This window comes from Diadema setosum, chromosome 17 (genome assembly GCF_964275005.1).
Source record: "Diadema setosum chromosome 17, eeDiaSeto1, whole genome shotgun sequence".
Lineage (NCBI taxonomy): Eukaryota > Metazoa > Echinodermata > Echinoidea > Diadematoida > Diadematidae > Diadema > Diadema setosum.
The window spans coordinates 10,527,046-10,551,685 of NC_092701.1; the positions used below are offsets into that span (position 1 = coordinate 10,527,046).

Below are 24,640 nucleotides of genomic sequence, written 5' to 3' on the forward strand. Positions count from 1 at the left end.
TCCTTCTTCAAATCCAATCCCCAACCCACCAACCCCTGATTAAACAAAACCTAAATCATCCCACACCCACATTCAGTGACCCATATACATACATACACACACACACACACACACACGAAGGTTCGTTATTCCGAAGTTTCTTTTTTTCCGAGGCTTCATTTATCCGAAACACACAATTCCCTATACCTAGTGGTTCATTGATCCAAAAATGAAATTTGGAATAACGAACCTTCGGAATAATGACCCTTCGGACAAATGAGCCTTCAGAATAACAAACTTTTGCAATAACGAAATGTAACCCCCTTCCCACATACCGACGCACACCCGAACCGATGCCACATCCTTCCTGATGAAACGATTTCCCAATGTTGATAAATAAGACATAATGGACCGTATGCAGAAAAGCAGCATCCGCCCGACCTCAAGCTCCACTCCGAATTCATATACAAATCTGCCAAACAAACTCATCAAATTCAAAGCTGCTGATAAAATCAATATCAATGTTTATGCCAGCAACAGCTTACTAGGTATCCCTCCCCACGCGCAGCTAAAAAAAAATGACATAATAAACACATTCTTCCATCACACACACACACACACACACACACACACACGCACACGCACAAACGGACACTAAATTATCATGTGCACGCGCACATACACACTTCCTTGAAACCTCACCATGACTTTTTACATGGCATGTTTGCATGGATGTAGCCATGTAAGTTATGTGTTAGTATTTCAATGATTATGTCCAGAACGATATTACCCAGCAAAATGTGCTTCGAGGGCGGGCGACAATCCGTGCCGCCAACGCCCGTCACGGATTGTCGCCCCGAGCAGGAGGCGACAATCCGTGTAGGGGCGACAATCCGTGTCGCAACACCATTCTTTTTCCAATAAAAAGACACCAAGTTCTGTAATTTTGGTTGATGCGTTATGATTTTAGGACCATTTTTGTCAACCCTTGCAATTTATAAAATGTGTTCATTTTGCACTCTCAGAGATACCAAAACCGGCTTGATGCCATAGAACCAGTAGCGCACAATGTGTGGAATGTGGGGCGGACGGTTTGATTGTCATTGTTCGTTATCGATATCAATGTGAATAATGTGAATGTCATTGCGAATATCATTGTGAATGCTACTGGTTCTATGGCAAGCCGAATTTTCGCTGGTTTCGGTATCTCTGAGAGTGCAAAATGATCACATATTGAAATTTTCAAGGGTGGACAAAAATGGTCCTAAAATCATAACGCATTAACAAATTAAAGAACTTGGTGTCATTCTATTGGAAAAAGAATGGCCTTTCCGATAGTATGAAAAATAATGACACAATAGTGCTGAAATTTCCGGGCCATCATGTATAATTATATGTATGTATGTATGTATGTATATATATATATATATATATATATATATATATATATATACGTTGTATATATATATATATATATATATATACGTTGTATATATATATATATATATATATATATATATGTGTGTGTGTGTGTGTGTGTGTAATACCTATGTGAACAAATGAGGGCCCGGGTCACAACTCTCTTATTACGTCCATCAGGCTTAAGAAGAATCATAGAAGTGACCATTCGATCTTAGGCAAATTTAAGGACTGCACTTGGTAAAATTCATCGTTAGCTAGTAACCGGGAAAAATAAGCTCTTTTAGGAAAAATAAGCTCTTTTATAATATTCAAGTCTAAAAAAACTGATGCTGCTAAAAGCAAATATACTACTTATCGTAATGTTCTTACTTCTGTGTTGTGTGAGGCAAAAAAAGAAATATTTTCTTCACTGTTTCTTTTCCATCAAATCCACGTGGAAAGTTATTAATAATGTTCTTTAGAAGAAACGAAATAAATCGGATATCCATAAGATTTGTTAAAATGACATCGAGTTAAGAGATGATAATGACATCTCTGAAGCGTTTAACTCATATTTTGTGAATGTTGGATCTAATTTAGCTGATGCTATTCCGGAAACGGATATACCGTTTTCTACGTATTTAAGTCATCGCAATAATCAATCTTTGTTTTTTTTTTCATTCCTGTATTAGAATCCGAAATTGTTGACATTGTAAATAATCTTAAAGCCAAAAAAAGTACTGGTTATGATGGAATTTCTAATTATTTCCTGAAATATGTTGTACATGAGATTGTTGTACCTCTCGCCCATATATTTAATTTGTCATTACTGAATGGTGTACTGCCTACTAGGATGAAAATTACTAAAGTTATCCCGATATATAAAAAGGGCCGAGAGAACGAACTGGAAAATTATCGACCAATATCGTTATTAACTTCTTTTTCTAAATTACTTGAAAAAATTGTGTACACATGTGTATTCCGATTCTTAAACGACTGTAATGTAATAGATGATAATCAATTTGGATTTCGTAAAAAGCATTCCACAATTCATGCTATTTTACTAATGATAGAGAAAATTATTAAAGCGATCGATGCCAAGTGTCACACAGTAGGTATCTTTCTTGACTACTCTAAAGCCTTTGACACAATCAACCATGACATATTATTATACAAATTACAACACTATGGGATTCGTGGAAGGGCCTTGGAGTGGTTTAGAAGTTACCTTACTGGAAGAACTCAAGTTGTTAGTTTGAATGGCCATGTGTCCAGCTCACAGCCAATAACTTGTGGGGTACCGCAAGGATCCCTTTTAGGTCCTTTATTGTTTATTCTTTATATGAATGACTTTCGCAGTTCGTCCTCTCTGTTCTATTTTCTACTTTTTGTCGATGACACCAGCATTTTTTTATTCAAATCGAAACCCTCATGTTTTACTGAAATACAATTAATACTGAATTAAAATCAGTATCTAAGTGGATTCAGGCTAATAAATTGTCACTGATTTTGACCAAGACAAATTTATGGTCTTTAGCAATATAATCAATATTTTACCGGGTAAGTTGGTCGTAAACGACATGGAATTGAACCAGGTGGAATATATAAAATTCCTTGGTCTTTGTATTGATCGTAAGTTGGCATATAAAGTTCATGTTGATTCTTTGCGTAAATTACTATAAAAATGTAGGTGTTATGTATAACTTAAAACATTATTTTCATAAACATGTTCTGCATTCATTGTATTCTACTCTTTTTTTGGCCTTATATGGGTTATGGAATCCTGGCATGGGGAAACTGCTGTACAGCTAGACTTAATTCTTTATTATTGATACAGAAAAGAGCTATACGGATAATTAACTTCGCCACAGTTTTGGAACACGCTAATGTTTTATTCTTTTCCAGTACAACACTTAAGATCCAGGATTTATATCATTTCAATATCGGGCCATTTATGTATCAATTAAACTTAGGTGGTCTCCCTCATGTGTTTTCTTCGATGTTTGTCAAAAATACTGAAGTTCATTCTTACCCTACTAGACAAAAAGATTCTTTTCATATTTCTCCCGTACGGAACGTATCTGCTTTAATAAACAATAACCACTACAGGACCTAAATTTTGGAATGAGTTGGATAGAGAAATAATCCAATCTCAGTCTCTTTATTCATTTAAGCATAAACTTAAACTATTTTTTCTGAATTCATATCTACAGCTATTCTTGAATCCTCCTCGACATTCTCTATTCATACTTCACATTACTGACATTATCGATTATGTAACAAGTGCCTCGCTCGTGATTTCTGTATCATCTCCAGAACTTCCTTTGTACACATTTGGTATCTCTGCTATTGTACACTGCATCTGACTTGTACCTCGCTCGGGCGATCACGCAACTCTCAAGAAGTCTTGTGCCGCGGACATTGTTTTCTTTGTTTTTTTCTTTTTCTTTTTCTTTTTTTACTTTTCGGCGTTTATATTTCTCCAATTCACAAATTGTCATTCCTTTAATTACATATACCAAGTAAGAAATAATCTCACATCCGCATCTGGGAAACTACACCCTACAAGCAATGCTTCTATGTAGATTCTTCATATTTCACACGTTTTGTTGTCTTATAAGCTGTACTTGACAATTCATCCATGCTTTTGTATTGTGATATTTATGTTTTATGTATTTGTTGAAATGTGGAATATGGAACAATAAAAAACAAACAAAACAAAACAAATGACACACGGGGCTTCCATTTGATGTCGAGTTACGGGGGATGTGTGTCAGTGCTGTGTGTGTGTGTGTGTGTGTGTGTGTGTGATAGAGAGTGTGCGATGTGTGTGGGTGTGGGTGAATGTGTGTGTTCGTGTGCGTGTGTTTGTGTTTGTGCGTGGGGGTCCATAGCATAAAAGTTATTTACATCAGAGGTCGTTATGATAGTTTAAGGAACAATATTGGCTGCCGAAGATAACTAATGTTAAAATCAAAGATCTCTTCGTGATTTTTTTTTATTTCCACTGCTAGTAAACAGGCAGTGTAAGTGGCGACCGAAAGAGTATTGTACCTTGACGTGAACGTTGAGACCTTTCTTGAAGTATTGCACGGTGTGTTTGTGGGACAGCTTGTACGGCGTGGACACAACCATGGTTGAAGTGCCGATAGCTGCTTCAGTGTGGCCCGTCGTTCTCTCTTCCACAATAGCCTCGACGTACCAGCGGCAATCCTCGAAGTCCTCAAACCAGTCCTCGCCGAAGGCAGTATCCAGGGAATCTATTGTTACTGTTGCATCTCCTGCTTGCAACTGAAGCATCAAAGTTATTCATTTCGTAATCCCTCCAGTTCAAAATGGTTAATTTAAAGTTCTTAAAGGCCTCTAAAAAATCTTAAAATAAGTTGTCATGTTCATTCCCAAGGTATAGTAGCTGGCTGTTCAACAAACGCCATCTCTCCATCGAGATGAATCAAATTCATTTTTTTTTTTTAAGTAGAGTACGTTAAGCTATAGTTGTAGTATGTTATAAAATGACTTTCTTATCTCTGCAATCTGATTGGTAAATTGTCATGCAGTAATTTTTACTGATCCACACTGAGCCATGCGTCCGGTAAAATCCGAATGCATGGCTCAATTCTTGTACAGTGTTGTAGGTGTACCGGAAGCATGATAAGGAAAATGGTTGCATTTCATGAATCTACGGGCCCATTTTATTACACAAATGATGCACAGGCCTATTTCGTGGAGCAGTGAGAATTTAATGCTCTCGTTTAACTTTGGAACAGTTCCAAAGCTAAACCAATTCTCACCGATCCACTCCACATTTGTATAGTTATTTTTTTAGTTATATAAAATGTTCGGTTTTTCATTTTTAATTGCAGTCTTTGTAATCAGTTCCTTGAGGTTAAGTAAAAGTCAAATTAAGCAGAAATAGCTGACTCCAAATAATAAGAATAAAGGTTTGATGTGTAGTATCTACTTACCTGTCCCCGCTTCATTTCCGTCATCATTTCGACCGTCCCGTCTCTTCTTACGAAGCCATACTTCAAGAGATATCGCCCGTTAACTGGTTTTCCATACACGTAACTGAAACATAACGGTTCTATGTTGATCAGACATGGTAAACATTGAACTGGGCCCAACTTTTAATGTTGTTACTATTGGTGGTGTGTTAAGTTCGGGGCTTGCGGAGAAATGGGCATTAATGCAGCTGAATCATTTCAATAATTCTCCGTCCTTGTACGTTAAAGACGTAGAGTATAGTCTTCGACAGTGTTATCATGCAATCAAACACACGCATGATATGTGTACGTTTCTCATCCGAAACCTCACTACAAGTAAAAATGTATGGTGTCCGTCCGTAACTTAAGTTACCTATGCACGATGTACATAAAGACCTTGCTTCCAACAGGCGCTAAATCTATCATTTTTTTTTTCAATAGATTTAGCGCCTTTTGGAAGCAAGCTCTTTACATTATATATATTTACAATCATATACATATATCGCATATATACAAGATAAAGTAACAACCCACTATTATAAAATCAAAACAACTTACAGGTACAAGTTCTTTACGAAAAAAAAACCCCAGCAAATTTGATAATTTCAAGGAGGTGCTGCAACATTGTGTTTGTTTGATAGATACTTTATTTTCTGCAAATCAATATACATAAGTTTCATGATCATGAACATGTGGGAAACATACAAAGTATATTTAAAACAGAGTCCTTTTACTTGCATAAACAACGATATAAAAGGAAATTGATGATATGATAATACAGTATGCAGGGATTACAATAACAATATTGTACTTAAGAAGCGATTATGCAGAGGGCCTCCATTGTAAGCATTGCTTGAAAAGATGGCCGGCCCGAGATTAATTGACTAACATTAATTAACATTAATTGACTAACTTCTGTGAGAATGTGTGAGTGGCCGGTTGAGTCGTTCCTGAGTGTGCAGACACTGAAGACAAAAACAATGATCACTTTAGGGGTCTGAAAAGGGGGGGGGGGGGGTTGACAAATTCGGATTCTGGGGATATGTACATGTGCTGGTAGTAGGGAGCTTAAGATTTTCGCGACGGGCCGTTCAGAGGGGAAAACATTTTCTGAGCATGCGCAAAACGCGCGTCAAGTCGATCTATTTATAGCTTCAAATTACGACGTAGAGAGCTACTTCAATATAAATAAGACCGGAGCAATTGTCGCAGAAGCAAATGTCCAGTCACCGGTAAGTTTAACAGTGTTTAATATTTCTTATTTTACAGAAGCAGAGTCGCATGACCTAGTTTCCATGGATACCATCAAAACGAAGGATGCGGTGCATGCAAAATCACCTGAACCTGTATAATACACAGCTATATAGAAATGTGAAAAGGGAAAAAAAAATACTAACCTGGCCGTAATGTCTACTTCCAGACTTTGGGTTCCCTGCAGAATGTATCCGGTTCGAGGTTGTACCGTCACGGAGAAAGTCGGCAATACTGCGTTAAAGAAAAGCACCCTAGCTCAGTAAACTGGCCAAAATTTGATTTTTTTTCTCGACATAAAGGTCAATGGGTATTTCTAAAGATTATGGATTGTAAGACGTACTCGAATGAAAATATTCACTCTTGAAGGAATGAATACCCCCCCCCCCCAAAAAAAGAGAGTAAATTTAGAGTGAAATTATAGTAAATTTTGAGTGAAAATATTCATTTTCACTCATTTGGGAGTGACCTCAGGTATCACTGGAAGATTTTGGAGTGATCCCTGAGATCATTTTTTTTTTAATCCTAGAGTATTCATTGCAGTCACAAAAAGGAACAAAGAACGAACTACTATATTTTGTCACTCTTCTTCTGATGTTATTAACCGGTAGTTGATCTAGTTTTGATTACAGTGAATATACGGATCGAGACAATAATATTGCAGGACTTCTGCAAACTTACCATACTCTCTGACTTCAAAAGTCACGTTAGTCGTCAGCTGAAACTGAGAGCAAAATGTTATTAAATGTGTTGTTATTATTTTGGTATAAGAGCGTGATGAAAATAGTGCTGGCTATTACGGTACGTACTGTAAGCACAAAAAAGTGAAATTATACCGTAATCCTTCCGGTTGGGGAAAATAGTTTTCTAGTACAATGATTCATCAATATTGTAAGCATGCATTATTGTAACCATGATTTTCAGCAAAACCTGTATTTTACAGGAGTAAAGTGATATAAGTAATTAGGACTGCACAAACTAATTCCCACAATGGCATCCACTTCAGTCTAAAATTGGAGAAATGATGATATCAATTTCAAACTATTGCCCCTCCCCCTCAAAAAATAGCATATCCAAATAGAATTAAAAAGATAAATAAAATCAATGCCAATCAAACAGATTCGCATAATGTCATCTACTCATATTGCATGACACAAATCAACAATAAATCACTGTCGATATTGAAATTACAGTCCAGCCGACTAGCATTCTGACATTTGATTCCTCGGGATATCAGGAAACATTTACTTACCTTATGTCCGTAAGAAGCCACGATAGTCCAGATGCCGAACATTGGCCTCGACGGAATTTCGAATAGATCTTGGATAAACCCATTGGGCCCGGCTTCTGTTTCCTTGAATCGCTTCACACTGATCCCATCCGGATTTTTTACTTCAACGTGAAGCTTTACCCAGAAGAGATAATATATCACAAGATGACATTACATTTGTTGACGTCATACGACATTTTTTATTAGAAAAATTATAATGGTAAGTTTGCTTGGGTCTGTTTAACACGTTTAATCCCTTTTTAAACCCCCATGAATAGAATACAAAGAAAACCAGAAGATCTATAGCGTTCAACCATTTCTTGTTACTCACAAAAAAAAAAATAACCACTTCCGAATGACTTTCAGACGCTTGCATTTGAATCTATAAACAAATAGGCTATTCTGGGTAGAGAGTTTCAGGATTCATAGTGGTCAGAATGAGGAATATGAATGTTTCTAAAGTTCGTAACAAATCACAATGATTGATCAAGGACGATGAAATAGTAGCATCACTTAAAATTGCATGATTGCATGTCTATGAGTCAAGGAAGCAGAACAAAGGAAGAACTTGGTATTAATTTTGCACAAGTAAATTTGTTCAGCAAGTGGCATTCAAATGAAATTATATTCATAACTACATTATTAGGAAATTATGTCAGCCTCCTTCTAGTGCATAATCCGTGTTTAATGTATAATGTATATTATTGTTTTGTCAGAGCTGGAATTTTATATCTGGTGAAAGACCACTTACCGTTCGGGTGGACGGCCGCATATTCTGATCCAGGGAAATCACATTGGTTTTTACTGGGAATAAATGGAGGAATGGTATCTTGCGTCAATGTCTTGTATCGAAGGCGCAACACATTTTGTAATGTCTTTGCAATATTACAAAAATGAAAGGAAATAAAGGAAAGATCTTTCGATTCTGCTCTCGCAGAATGTTCCATTACAGACATAAAGTGCCTTTCTTTTTTGTATAAACTGATTTCAGAGAAAAAAGAATTTTAATATAAAAGCAGTTTTCTGGCAAGAGTTGCCATTGACCAAGCAGTTTACAATTCAATTCAAATGTTAATTTCATTTTTAGACAAAAACATTATACATATCACTATCTTTGGCAACTGAGAATAAAGTAAGTAAAACTATGTGACATAAAGAGAATATAGTAGTTGTGGAAATAATTATACATTGCCATGAATACTGAGTGATCAGGGAGAAGTAAACTATACACAAAATTCGAAAGATGGAGGGACCCAGTGAAATGACAAAGCAGGTGGAATGTTGGCCCCTCTGGAAAAAAAAAAAAAAAAAAAAAAAAAACATCAATAGAAAATACAGAAATAAAATTTCTGGAGTATCCTAGAGTAAGTAAAGCCGTAATTATCATTATCTTCATTATCTTAACTCAGTTAGGACCCGTATTAGATATCTATCTTTAAAGTTAACAGCATCCTTGTAGTTCTGTTGTTGTTGCTATGTTTTGTTTCTTTCTTTCTTTGTTTGTTTTGAGGCCTAATCTTACTTCTAAAAACGAAATCATGATACGTCAGAGGTACTTTCGGCGTCGTATTATAAAGGTTCAAGCGTACCTTCTGAGTTCGGTACGTAGATGGGCTTGTCTGTCTGGATGAACACGAATCCAGACTGGAAGGTGACTGGCACACTCTGCTCGTCTTGAAATGGGTAGTTTGGATTCTGAGACGTAACGCCCAGCTTCACATGGTGCTGGGACACACGAGCTCGTAGGTGCCTGGGCTCAATCCTAATGGTCGTTGTCACTGACCTTGGACCTGGTCAACAGAGGCGATGGCGAGAGTTTCGAATAAAAGGCTCATGTTATTTCACTTAACTTCATTTCTTGGATTCATATTCGTGAAACATGAAGTTGATTTCTCGCGCATTGACATAAGTTAGCAAAAGAACACCAAATTAAAATTGGCTTAAGCGCAAAGTTAATCACACGGAAGGGTACAGGTTTTGAAAATAATATTATGGGGTTAATAAAAAAAAAAAAAACACGTAGCAAAAGCGATGGGTTCCGGGTATGCTCTGCGATTGCAATAACTCTAGCGTAGTTTTATGGTTAAATTTCAACTTTTCGTCGTCACCAAACTGACATTGTGTTACTACAACATTATTTCACAGTTGCGCTATGCATGTATCTCCAGCTGACATAAAGAAAAACCGACAGTTTTATGTATCACCTATATATAACAAATTACACAGGCCCATAACTGGGCATCCCGAAACATCGAAACAACGTCTTACCTGAATTAGGAATGGTAACCGCAGTGCGGATAAATTTCTCGTCTGAATTCGGCAGAGTCAGATACACCAACATGGAGACATCTTGAGCCACGTCTCCAGACATACTCAGGAAGACATTTTCGTCAACTCCTACCCGAAGCACTTCGGGTGCAGTGACGAAGAAAATCCTGAAAATGGCACGGGGACGTGACATCATTAATGATGATATTAACCTTTGACATTTGGCAACATCATAGAGTTGTAACGACTCACAGCAACGATGAATAAAGGCAATAACGTTCATTGGTCTATAACAAAAAGGAGAAGTTTTTTTTTTGGGGGGGGATTATTTCGCTCGATTCACTTGTTGGGAGATGATATCACCGCATTATCTACTTCTATACAAAAGGCTAAAAAAGACAAAACATAGCTTCCTCAATCCTGCCTAAATAAAGAAAAAGAGGTGCCCTTTATTTGTTCAAATGGCCCCTTAATAATTTTTCAAGACAACTGGCTGAACTCTTATCAGGATAACCGCCTTAAAAAAAATATCTTTAAAAAAATGGGCTGTACATTATGGAAAGTTTTGCTGAGAAAGTGTACAATATTTAATGCAATCTTTTGAAAAATTTGATACGAAATTCGATTTTGTTTTTCTCCTCAAAAGTTGTGTAGAGATTAGATCAGAAAGTCCTCTGCCTATCATTTTCAAACTTATACCATATTATTATGTATCATGTCCCAAAGACGACAATTCTAGTAAAATCATTGTGATCAGTCGACCGTGGCGTCACTATGACGTCATTATTATGAAATCACATTTTCACTCATATCTCATTAATGGAATGGAATTTCTCAATGAAATTTACGTCTCATATAGTTCAAGTCAAGCTCTTTCTACTCATATTCTCAAAATTCATCTCTACACTTAAAACGTATGCGTACGTGCGCGTTGAAATATTTACATGCTCCAATCGAGCTAAAAAATTTTTGGCACACGTTTCAGATCATTTGGAGCATTTTTTTGAAAAATGAAAAAAAATGGACGGACGCGTACGCGCGCGCGCATGTATGCATGCACAGCTCATATGCAATAGACATCTCCCATTTTTTCACATGGATCGGATGTCTAAAATGTAAAGGAATAATTCTACCAAGTTTCAAGTCAATCTGACTCAATATGATGTCATACGGGGCCGTCAAAGTTGAAAAACCGCCAATTTTAAATCCGATTTTACTCGTCAGGATGGACGGTGATCCCCAATTTTTATTACATATTCTGAAAGCTGATGAGTTGTACATGGCAATGCTGGACAAAATTATAAGATATCAAATTTCTTAGTGAAATAAAAAAGTAAATTTTCAAAATGACATCATCAAATTTCAAGTTTACTCGAGCGTATCTCACTGATCCTTGGCCGATTTTCACCCAGATTTCAGTATGTTGTAGCTTATTAAATGCTCTTTTATAAATGTATATCAAAATTTTGATTGAATGTCGTCATCACCTCGTAAAATGGATTAAAAGTAACCTTGCCAAATTTGACCAGTTTACGTGTTATCTCTACGGGAGTGCAGTTTTTCTGGAAATGAAAATTGACACGACTATCTGTTTCGAGCACTAGCTCACTTATCCTTCGGTGAATTTCTCCAAGATTTTAATATGTTGGAGCTGAGACTTTAGGCTATCGTAATTGTATTCTTTTTTTTCATGCGACGTCGGGGTCACGCCGAAAAAAACTTGGTTGAAATTGGCACTTGGCTTCGACGTAGCGTCATTTTGCTTAGAGCCTATAAGATGTGGGATGAAATAGGTCAGTGCATAGCGCATCGGACTTCTAATCTCAAGGTCTCAGGTTCGAGCCTCACCCCTGCTTTTTGCTCTTTTTTTACACTTTTTTCTTCTTTTTCTTAAGTTATACTTATTCTCCCTTCCTAACGTTATCTTTTTTAAAATTTTTATGCTTCTCCTTCAAATTTCTATAAAATACCTTAACTTTTTCTTTATTTTTCTTTCTTTCTTCCACTTTCTGTGCAATAGATCAACAACAACAATGGCTATCAACCCCATATTTTGCACATGTTTAGGTCATGTCACGAACATCATTTCATAAATGACAACTTCCTCCTCCGACACCATCTTGGGTAGGTAAATTAGGGTCAAAGTTCAAAACTGTTTAATCCTGTATCTTGGTAAATACACATCCTATCTTTCCCACATTTTGCACACGTAAGGAACATGTTGCAAGATGTTGTCTGATCTCTGCCATGTTTTGCTAACGTATAGACGGTGTCGCAAGAATCATTTCACAAAATACCAACTTTTTGCTCAGATACCATCTTGGCTGTGTAAAGTGGGGTCAAAGTTCAAATATACTTCATTCTGTAATCTCATTAGTGTATATCACCGTCATACACACATGGACCTCGATAGATGAATCATTTTGTATTAAAATAACGACGCTTTGGTCGGACGCCATTTTGGCTGTGCAAATGAGCTATATCGCTTTGGGAGTACATTTTTTTCTGGAAATGAAAAGTGACATGACTGTCTTTATCGAGCACTAGCTAATTTATCCTTACGTGAATTTCTCCCAGATTTTAAAATGTTGTAGATGAAACTTTGGGCTATCATTCATGTGATCCATATTCTATGGAAGTCGGCATTGCGTCCAAAGACCTGGTTGAAATTGACGCTTAGCTTCAATGTCGGGAGATATGTCTTTTTTTCTGTGACTTTCTTTGCAATAGCTCAAGACAAATATGCCCTTTAACCCCCATATTTTGCACATGTTTAGTCCATTTCAAGTACCCCATTTCATGAAATAAAAAACTACTTCATCAGACACTGTATTATGTAGGTAAATTGGGGTCAAAGGTCATAAACGTTTCATCCTGTATCATGGTGAATACCTGTCCGATCTTTGCCATGTTTTGCTAACGTATAGACGGTGTCGCACTTTTTGCTCAAATGCCATCTTGGGTGTGCAAAGTGGGGTCAAAGGTCAAACATACTTCATTCTGTATCTTCGTTATAGTGTATACGGAATTTGGTACCAAAGATGGCAGATCTTGACTCCCTTTTCTAAATGAGAATCTAAACATCGCACAGCAAATGTCCCTAAACACAGATGAAACCTGTATGTTCATGCCTATTGGGATTAGGACACAAATCATTGATTTCCGAATAGATCGGATCACCTAATTTGTCAGCGTTGACAAATTCCAAGTCTAGGAGTTTCAACCAAAAAAAAGTTTAAATGGGGTATGCTAAACAAATATGTTTTTTTTTTCCTTTTTTGTGGCTTCACTTATGAATGATATTTCGTGCTGGGTTCCTTCTTTGAAAAGATATAAAACTATCAGGAGCAAAAAAAAAAAAGAAAAAAAAACTGGTGATAACTGCTTATCCGATAGTGGCGAGCCCTGTATATATTGTTTATTAAAGATCAAAGTATTATCATTGTTAATTTATATACTTTGATCTGTTTGGTAACTTGCATTTGTTGATTGACTCTCATTAAATTTGTTCATCGGGCTCGCTGCTTGCTCCCCTCCCCACCCCCACGCTCTTGCTATTCCTATTTCACTCTTTTCCTTTCTTTATCCCTCTATTGTTCCTTATCTTGTTTGATCCAACGGCGTAAATCCGTACTGAGGAGTGGGGGGGATGGTCACCATCACCACGATTACAAGCCCATAACCGGACCGGCGCAGCCTTGGGGGGGGGGGGGGGGGGAAGAAGCTTGGTGCCCCCCCCCCCCCCAACGCACACTTTACAGGGATCGGATGTCCCACTCTTTTGCATGAAATATAAAGTGAGAGGAAAGTGGCAGCAAAAATATAAAGACTGTTTGTTCTTGTTGTTGTTTTTTTTTTGCTTGTCAGATGACTTGCGGCGGAAAATCAGACCTTAAAAGTATGAAGACATTTTTTGTTTTTGAAATATCTGTGAGAGAGAGAGCGGAGCGACCGGGTTAACGGGGGGAGGGTGTGTATGGGGGGGGGGTGTCCCTCTCCCACACGAGGAAGATTTTGCATTTTCAGACCTGAAATTCAGCGATCTGGTGCACACTTTTGGTGAAATTTTTGTTTGTTTTTTTCTTTAAAAAACCAATAGAAAATGAAATATTCACAATATATTATTGAATGACTAAATCGTGGTATTTCAGCTCTTGCTCCGCCTGTGCGACATCACTGCGAAGGCCTACTAAATAGTGGGGCCTATCACCGGGGAAGACATGATTGGGGGAGCGGTTATGAGATCGTGAGGGAGCGAAGCAAGCGAGGGGGGGGGGAGGGTATGGTAGGGGGGTTTCTCCCTCCCACGGTGAAATCTTTTTACATTGAAAATTTTGACATTTTACAGTCCAAAAACTGCCGTTTGTAGCTGTATTCTTCGCTTTGGAAATTAAGGGGGGAGGCACACCGTGCGCAACTGCTGTCAATCACTGGCAGCAACATCAGGAGAATGGCATAGCGATTAAATGCGAGCGAGCGGAGCGAGCGAGCTTGAAAATTTTGACATAGGCCCTAATGCTTTTACATGCTAAAAACTGCCGTTTGTAGCTATACTTCTTCGCTTAATTGGAAATCAAGGGGGGCCGCACCGGGCGCAACTGTTGTCAATCACTGGCAGCAACATCAGGAGAATGGTATAGCGATTAAATGCGAGCGAGCGAAGCGAGTGAGCTTGAAAATTTTGACATTTTACAGTCCAAAAACTGCCTTTGTGGCTGTATTTTTTTGCTTTGGAAATTAAAGGGGGCGCACCGGGTGCAACTGCTGGCAATTACTGGCAGCAACATCAGGAGAATGGCATAATGCGAGCGAGTGAAGCGAGCGAGCTTGAAAATTTTGGCATTTTACATTCCCAAAACTGCCGCTTTTGGCTGTATTTCTTCGCTTTGGAAATTAAGGGGGGCGCACCTGGCGCAACTACTGGCAGTTACTGGCAGCAACATCAGGGGAATAGCATAACGATTGAATACGAGCGAGCGAAGCGAGTGAGCTTGAAATTTTTGACTTTTTACAGTCCCAAAACTGTCGTTTGTAGCTATATTTTTCGCTTTGGAAATTAAGGGGGGCGCACCGGGCACAACTGCTGGCAATTACTGGCAGCATGCAACATCAGGAGAATGGCATAACGATTAAATGAAAGCGAGCGAGTTTGAAAATTTTGACATTTTACAGTCCCCATACTGTCGTTTGTGGCTGTATTTTTTCGCTTTGGAAATCAAGGGGGGGGGAACACACCGGGCGCAACTGTCGGCAATTACTGAATGGCAGTAACATCAGGAGAATGGCTTAACGATTAAATGCGAGCGAGCGAAGCGAGTGAGCTTGAAAATTGTGATATTTTACAGTCCCAAAGACTGTCCTTTGTGGCTGTATTTTTTCGCTTTGGAAATTAAGGGGGGCGCACCGGGCGAAAATTGCCGGCAGTTACTGGCAGCAACATCAGGAGAATGGCATAATGATTAAATGCGAGCGAGCGAAGCGAGTGAGCTTGAAAATATTGACATTTTACAGTCCCCCAAACTGTCGTTTGTGGTTGTATTTTTTCACTTTGGAAATTAAGGAGGCGCACCGGGCGAAAACTACTGGCAATTACTAGCAGCAACATCAGGAGAATGGCATAATGATTAAATGTGACCGTGCACCTCAAAACGAACATAAGGTCGCACACACTGATCTTGCGTGAGGACTGAAAATAAGTCAAATGGGTCAACCTAGCCGAACTTGACTTTTCCATATTTTCTGAAAGAGCGAGTCTTCTTTTACATTATGCTAAAATTTGGTATCATAAAACGGGCAGGAAAGTGTGTTTTTTTAGCAGTTTATCTTGAACATTTTTGGTAGAATTGTGTGATTAGGTGTGTCTTTAGAGTTCCTTTTTCATTTCTGAAAAACCTTGTCCACACTCTTCACTTTCAACTCTAATATCTTTTGAAAGGATAGGGCTACTGCTTTGAAAGTTGACATTAATTATGGACAGAATGTGTTAATGAGGCATGCTTAATTTCAGTTTGATCTGATAATTCCTTCATTGTTGTTACTCTGGTGGTTTATTTCCTGTTTTTTGTCCCATTCATCGCACAGCCAGCACGGTATGCTAAAGATTAAGCGCTTGAATAGACACTGTACTTCAGAGCCTCTTTTCTCAGTTCACACTTATCCTGAGTTTGTGCTTTCTTTCCAATATTTAGATAGGTAAGGAGAGTCCATTTGATTTGAGTTATACATCATTTTAAAGCTTAAAGTCTGCTTTTCAGAATATGGTCTTAACTAAAAATCCATGTCTGGCGACTTTTTGTTTGTTTTGAGGTGCAGGGTCACAAATGCGAGCGAGCGAAGCGAGCGAGCTTCAAAATGTTGACATTTTACAGTCCCCAAACTGCCGTTTGTAGCTAAATTTTTCGCTTTGGAAATTAAGGGGGGCGCATCGGGCGAAAACTGCTGGCAATTACTAGCTGCAACATCAGGAGAATGGCATAATGATTAAATGCGAGCGAGCGAAGCGAGCGAGCTTCAAATTTTTGACATTCTACAGTCCCAAAACTGCCGTTTGTAGCTATATTTTTCGCTTTGGAAATCAAGGGGCCGGGGCGCACCGGGCGCAACTGCTGCCATTCACTGGCAGCAACATCAGGAGAATGGCATAGCGATTAGATGCGAGCGAGCGGAGCGAGCGAGCTTTAAAATTCTGACATTTTACACTCCAAACACTGCCGTTTGTAGCTATATTTTTCGCTTTTGTTTGTCCCACTTTTATGGGGGAACCATCCCCCCCCCCATCGACACCTCTGCATATGAGGGTGTTTTTGTTAAGTGAAGATCTGCCGCGCACTCTTTGATAAATTAGGGAAATATACGTCAATCTCAAAAGTGTACAAAGTCTATCGAAAGGGATCCTGTATAGCGGAGCTTTTGCATGTTTATGATTGCAATACAACGATCTGGTGCGTAGTTCTGGCGATATTTGGACAATTTTCCATTAAGAAAGTTCGAGATTTGTCCTCATCTCGGGAATTGCTTGGGGGATAAATGATTTGTCTGCCTAAACACTTCCGTAGGGGCGGGACAAATGCCCTTTGCCCCCCCCCCCCCCCCCGAGATAGATTCGACGCCCCTGATCTTCCCTGGGTATGCTCATAGATGTATCCTGACTGTGTCACCAGTCATTGTCGTTTCTCAGGAATGATTCAGGAAATGGAGGGAGTTCAATTATGGTGATATAGTTTTTGTTATTGTTTGTTTGTTTGTTTGTTTGTTTGTTTGTTTTCGTACATTATCTTGCAGATGGTCCCCAGTTACTCGCGTCATAGCATGTTTACATAATAAGGCCTATACTATTTGACGTTGTCAACGTCTGAGCCATACCTTACAGTGTATGTCGATGTTACTTTCTTCGCGAGTGAGCGAAGCGAGCGAGCGCTTGAGAAAATTATGTATACATTTTCCTACAAGATAGAATACTGTTCAGCTCTGTTACCTGTCTGAAGGCCGGCGTACAAACGTCATGCAATATGCCAAAATTGATACAATCACATTTCTGCTTCCTCCATTTTTTTTCAAAATTCAGGGGGGGGGGGATGATTGTACAGGCCATCCCCCCTCCTCCATTTCAGGGGGTGGGGATATATCCCCCCCCCCATCCCCCCCCCCCCGGGATTTACGCCCGGTTGTCCCCTTGGTCACGTTGGTCATCACTGACCATCCTCAGCCTTTTGTTTGTCCACCCTCCCGCTTTTAACCCCCTCCCGTAATCTGTTTCGCTCCTTGCCCATGACCTCAAACCCTTCCCTTTTGTTTTCTTTGTTCTGTGTCCCCAGCCATCCCATGACCGTTCCTGTTGTATGTAGTCCTTTTATGTGATTGCTTTCCCTGCCTGATGTCATTTTCCCTCTGGCGAGGATTCTGCTAGGATCGGAAGCTTAGGCCCCCTTTGACTCCGAGATGTAAAACTGTTACCTTCCATTACGATTGTAAACGAATCAGTGATGACAGTTTCCCTGTTCTATCTTTATTTTTGCATAACTTCTTTTTCTTCTCAAGGAAACTTAAAAACATTAATAATCGCCTTCCCAGGTCAAAAAGCCCATAATCAAGATAAAACTGTATCATAGGCTAATTTCGCACTTTTGTCAGTCCATGTGATAGAAGGTTCATTCAATTTAACAAAAACACTCGTTATCGCACAGTTTGTCTTTCAAAACTGAAACTTGTGCGTTCAATTCAACATTCCATCAATGCACATTTGGCATTCGAATTTCTAAAAAGGGCATTCAAATTGTCTGGTACTCTACGTTCATTCAAATTCGCCACCACTAGCCGAAATAGAAAAGGGTATTTGAGTCTTTCACTTTCGCGAATGGGCGGTCAAATTCCAAACACTTTTTTTTTTCAAATTAACGCCATGTTATTTCTTTTTTGTAATGGTGAGAACATTTAAACGTGTGCATTTGTATGTGACTTTTTTTTTTCATCCACACACTTTTAAGCAGTACAAGTATAATTTTTTTCCCGATATAACTCGAGTTTGTTGTTCTATGACTCCCGTTTTATTTCATACATATAGGCCTACATGTACCAATACTACAGATTAACTTCATCTTCTTACAGTCATGACAGCACAAGTTAAATACAGACGTATATCTCGAGATCATATCTCTATATCAAGAAGACAGAAAAAGAATTATAGGAACATCGATGATCATAACCTTGACTTCCTAGAATGGCCGACACATTCGGAATAAAGGGCTCAACGGCCAGATAAGTTGTGGCCACATGCTCTATCTTCGAACTGAAAGACTCAGTTCAAATTTCAGTTAAAATTTATTTCATATATCCATTTTCTCAATGATGACATTACAAAATTATTGACAACAAAACAAGAGTACAAAATATAAACAATCATGTCTTTTGATTGTAGAAGAAAAAGAAAAAGAAAATATACTTGACACAAATGTACATGGTCACATCGTATGAAAATGTCACTAGTAAGTATAAGAAATATGATGGGGCCTACATAAAAGCTTTAAAGCTTGTAAAACTGTAGGTTCCCGAGTTCATAGGCATATAATTTTACACGGAGAACGGATATGTTTGTCTTGACCAACTAAAATTACACCAGTACAAAAAAATCGATGAGTAATAAACTAATGAACCACATAGATATCGCACAAACCAGACTGCATACAAATCTCTCAGTTTTTGAATAACAAAAATGCTATAATTATGTGACCCTGCATCTCAAAACAAACAAAAAGTCGCCAGACATGAATTTTTAGTTAAGACCATATTCTGAAACAGCAGACCTTAAGCTTTAAAATGATGTATAACTCAAATCAAATGGACTCTCCTAACCTATCTAAATATTGGAAAGAAAGCACAAAAACAGGAAAAGTGTGAACTGAGAAGAGAGGCTCTGAAGTACAGTGTCTATTCAAGCGCTTAATCGTTACCAAACCGTGCTGGCTGTGCGATGAATGGGACAAAAACAGGAAGTAAACCACCAGAGTAACAACAATGAAGGGATTATCAAATTAAAATGAAATTAAGCATGCCTCATTAAGACATTCTGTCCATAATTAATACCAACTTTCAAAGCAGTAGCATTATCTTTTCAAAAGTTATTGGAGTTGAAAGTGACGAGTATGGAAAAGGTTTTTCGGAAATGAAAAAGGGATTCTAAAGACACACCTAATCACACTATTCTACCAAAAAATGTTCGAGATAAACTGCTGAAAAAACACACTTTCCTGCCCGTTTTATGATACCAAATTTTAGCATAATGTAAAAGAAGACCCGCTCTTTCAGAACATATAAATAAGTCAAGTTCGGCTGGGTTGACCCATTTCACTTATTTTCAGCCCTCTGGCAAAATCAGTGTGTGCGACTTTATGTTCGTTTTGAGGTGCACGGTCACATATTATTAAAAGATGTATCGGTACCATGAAATCACTTGAATAACTTGGTGCTGCGGACAAGGACAAAAGACTGGGAGCATAAAAAGGTTGCTAAAAGCTTGGTAGTGTGTATCCACTAAGTAATAACTGTTTTCATTTGCGTTTGAAGGTGAATAAAGATAAGAAAGAAGTGATATCTAGAGGGAGATCATTCCAATATCTGGGTCCAGTAAATATAATTGTCTTCTTTGCAAAAATATTGCGAGTACGGGGAAGGTGATAGGCGTCACTCTGGCGAGTGGGATAACAGTGGATAGAACGATTCCTTTTGAACATGTGGATAAAAACAGATGGCAATTCATTAGTTGTTAGTTTATACATGAAAATTCCGAGATTACAATAAAATAAGTCTGAAATTTTCAGAATTCTGTTTTGATGGAAAAAACAATTGGTATGGGCAAAATACCCGGCGTGGTTTATGATTCTTTTTGCACGCTTTTAAATACGGAGAAGGGAATCTAGTAATGAGTGAATTGCATTTCCCCACGCCAAAATTCCATAATTGAAGTGTGGAGATATTAAACAAGAATATATACTCTGCAAAATATGAGCAGGAAAGAAATGTTTGAGCTTATTCAAAATCCCAATATTTCTAGACAAAATTTTACATACAAAATTAACATGAGTTTTCCAGGATAATTCTTGGTGAAACCAAAGCCCTAAAAACTTTGTGTTATTAACCTGCTTTAAGCATGAATCATTTATTTTGATATCATATGGAACAACATTCAAAGAATTACTAAATACCATATAATGATTTTTTTTCTATGTTCAAGGATAATTTGTTCGTATAAATCCAGGATTGCACGGACCTGAGCTCAGTATTCATCATATTTATTAATGCATTAGGGTCTCGATGTGAAAAAAACAAGCTTGTGTCATCGGCGAAACAAATGAATGACAAAATTTGCGATGATTTTGGAAGATCGTTTATGTATACGATAAATAAAAGTGGGCCCAAGAGGGAGCCCTGCGGGACTCCACATGAAATAGGCTTTAATTGCGAATCATGGCTATTGATATTAAGAAATTGCTTTCTTTCTGTTAAATAACTCTTAAACCATTCTAAGGGGGTACCGCGGATTCCATAGTGACACAATTTATAAAACAAGATTTCATGATCTGTCGTGTCGAAAGCTTTAGAAAAATCAAGAAAAAATCAAATTGTATGTTCAAAACTATGTATAGCATGAGCTACCTTGTCTATAAAAGTAAGTAAAGCATGGGTTGTGTTGTATTGCTTTCTAAAACCAAACTGAGAGTCCGACAGAATGTTATGATTTGTGAGAAATTTTAATAATCGTGTGTAAACCACCCTTTCAAGAATTTTAGAGATTGAAGTCAACAAAGAAATTGGTCGGTAATTATTCACCAAATCTTTCTGTCCCTTCTTAAAGATAGGGACAACTTTTGCGACCTTCATCTTATTGGGGACTTTGCCATTAAATAAGGATTGATTGAAAATGTATGTAAGAGGAGTGATGATTTCGTTTAAAACATTTTTTTAAAGAAAATGTGTAATTCCATCATATCCTGAACTTTTTTTATCGTTCAAATTCTTAATAATATCTATAATTTCTTCTTCAGCAATAGGTTAAAAAAATATGATTGAGAATTCCTATTACCTAAGTATCTATAGAATTCAGTTGATGATTTCGGGATTTTACTGGCAAGATGTGGACCAAGAGTTGCAAAATAATCATTGAAAGATTCCGCCATATTGACCGGGTCGTTAATCTGGCGGCCGTCCACTGAAATATATTTAGGAGGATCAGTATTTTTATATTTGAGCGCCTCATTAATCACCTTCCACGTACTCTTCACATCAGATTTATATTTAACAAACTGTCGGGAAAAATAATTTCGCTTGGCTATACGTATTATGGATGTCAATATATTCCGATAAGGATATGGATGTCAATATATTCCGACTCAATAAGCACATAAAAAAAAGTTGTTGCCAAACCTCTAAAATGAATACGAAAATATGAAGTGTAATGATGCTTACTAAACAATAACTATGTCGAAGAAGAATGAAGAATGAACCAAAGCATAAATGTATGTGCTAAATTGACTGTAAAAGATGTTAAATTGGATGCCCAAAAATGAATTCGAATGAACGAGATACGTGATCACGTGATCATATCTTTCTAAATTGAATTAACGAATAACGAAATGGTGCTTTTTTTTTATTTGAATTGAAAAAAGTGTTAATTAGAATGAGGTTAAATTCAATTCAATTTTATTCAATTCAACTTTTATTTTCATTTCCATGAAATAAACAGGGAAGATCATATACAATGCATTAACAAAACATATTTGTAGTAATTTCAACAACGTACATTAACAAAATACAATCATGTAATCGTGAGTAACAACATAATTGCATTATAAGGTATATACATATGCATATTACACGGATGGGAATGGAAATGGAGGGTCCCACTAAAAAGCCAAGCTTGTACGATATGGGACCCTCAAAAGTACATAAGAAAACAAAATAATGACTTCATGAAATTACAAACAAACATATGAAACAAAATCAAAGAAACCAATGTCAACTGACATGAAATAAAATAACAGGAAAAAAAAAACGGGAAAAAGGGAAAAAAAAGAAAAGGTAATTTGAATGCCCCAAAATAAATTTGCATGAAAAAATCATAAGATTAAAATACCGCACATGTCATGTACGCTAAATTTTGCTAAACTGAAAGCAGCATTAAGAAATTGGACTGACACAAGTGCGAAATTGGCCAGGAAAATCCATATTAAAGGAAAATAAGACATAGGAAACCAATAGCAATGCTTTAGGTCTGTAAAACCTTCATTAAAAACTTTTGCTAATCAATATAGACCCCCTTTACCCAAATCCTGTTGAACAAATACAAAATCACAAAGATATCTCAATATATAATATAGGTTTTCCCGACCAATTTCGAACTTTTGGTCAGTCCATTTGATAGAACGTTCATTCAATTCAGCAAAAACCTCACGTAATCGCACAGTCTGTCATTCAAAATTTGCCACTTGTGCGTTCAATTTAGCATTTCGATCAATGAAATTCGGACATTAGGTGTGGCTATCAAATTCGTAAAAAGGGCATTCAAATTGGCTGGTACCTACGTTCATTCAAACTCGACACCACTCCCCGAACAGGGTACTTAAGACATTCAATTTCGCGCATGGGCAGTCAAGTTCCGAACATTTTGATTCAAATTAAGGTCATGTTATTTTTTCTTGAATAGGTGAGAACATTTAAGTGTGTGCATTTGTATGTGACTTATTGTTTCATCAACACACTGTTAAGCAGTAAAAGTATCACTTTTTGACCCGATATAACTTTTTGTTGTTTGTTGTTCTGTGACTCCCCGTTTCTTTCATAGGCCCTACATATAGGCCTTGTCATGTACCAATACTACAGATTAACTTCATCTTCTCACAGTCATGACAGCACATGTTAGATACAGACGTATATTTCAAGAAGACAGAGAAAGAATTATAGGAACATTAATGATAATCATAACTTTGACTCAGAGTCCTACAGAACTGGCCGACATACTCGGAATAAAAGCGCTCCATGGCCAGATAAGTTGTGGCCACATGCACTATCTACGGACTGGGAGACTCAATAAGCACATTGAATGAAAACAAAAACAAAAAGTTGTTGCCATAATCTCTGAAATGAATACGAAAATATGAAGTGTAATGATGCTTACAAAAAATATTTATGACGAAGAAGAATGAAGAAAGAACCAAAGCATAAACATGTGTGCTAAATTGACTGCAAATGATGCTATCTACATTTTGATTTATTGTTTGAAACCGAGTGGCTTCGAAAATTAACATGGATAGGCTTAAAGGCAGCAGAACTGCGAACTTCTATGGTTGAGCCCTCTGTCCGTGTTTTTTTTTTTTTTTTTTTTGGGGGGTAAACTGAGGGTTCTCTTCCACCTCTTGTTGAAGACCCTCCCGTCCGACGATTTATGTATTAAAGGGGAGGGGGGAGGTATTAAGATGTTATCGGCCCACAGGTATGGTTAGAATATTTGCAGAGACACCATACCCTTTCTATTTCTGCTATCTATATACCACTTATAAACAATGTCTGTACACTGCCTTCCCGGTGAAGAAATCACTTTCCTTTTCATCATTTCTTAGATGGGTAAGAATTTTGAACGATGTACAATTGAGCCAAAACAAGGCAAAATTTAAAAAGTAGGAAATTCTCCAAATCGTTTATCTTACCTGAAAGAGTATACCTCCAGCTTTAATATGAATCCAATTATACTACGGTTTTCCCAGAGGAACAAGTTTTTATTCACCGCGGAAGTTTACCATGTCCAGAGCAGCGAACGTCCGTAAGGAATAGTACTGCGCATACATTTGAATACCATTTAACATAGTTTACAAAGATCTGATTCAGTTCAAAATCGTAACGAAATATCTTAAGGGACATGTGTACGTGTTGGCAGAATATTAAGCTTGTACCCTTAACCTGTACGTAATGGTAGACAACTGATGATTTAATCAAATTCGAC

At 37.6% G+C, this 24,640-nt stretch overlaps 1 protein-coding gene across 1 annotated transcript in view; it reads right to left on the bottom strand.

Annotated features, from left to right (window-relative positions):
* LOC140241167 (complement C3-like) overlaps window positions 1–10,345 on the bottom strand; it is a 175,354-nt gene extending 165,009 nt beyond the window's left edge. The window contains exons 1-8 of the mRNA XM_072320928.1: window positions 10,153–10,345; window positions 9,474–9,674; window positions 8,636–8,688; window positions 7,867–8,019; window positions 7,296–7,338; window positions 6,761–6,848; window positions 5,346–5,448; window positions 4,435–4,671 (exon numbers count right to left, since the gene is read on the bottom strand). Coding sequence (XP_072177029.1) covers window positions 4,435–4,671; window positions 5,346–5,448; window positions 6,761–6,848; window positions 7,296–7,338; window positions 7,867–8,019; window positions 8,636–8,688; window positions 9,474–9,674; window positions 10,153–10,345 — 1,071 coding nt within the window. The remainder of the gene's footprint in view (window positions 1–4,434; window positions 4,672–5,345; window positions 5,449–6,760; window positions 6,849–7,295; window positions 7,339–7,866; window positions 8,020–8,635; window positions 8,689–9,473; window positions 9,675–10,152) is intronic.
* Between the last annotated feature and the right edge of the window lie 14,295 nt (window positions 10,346–24,640).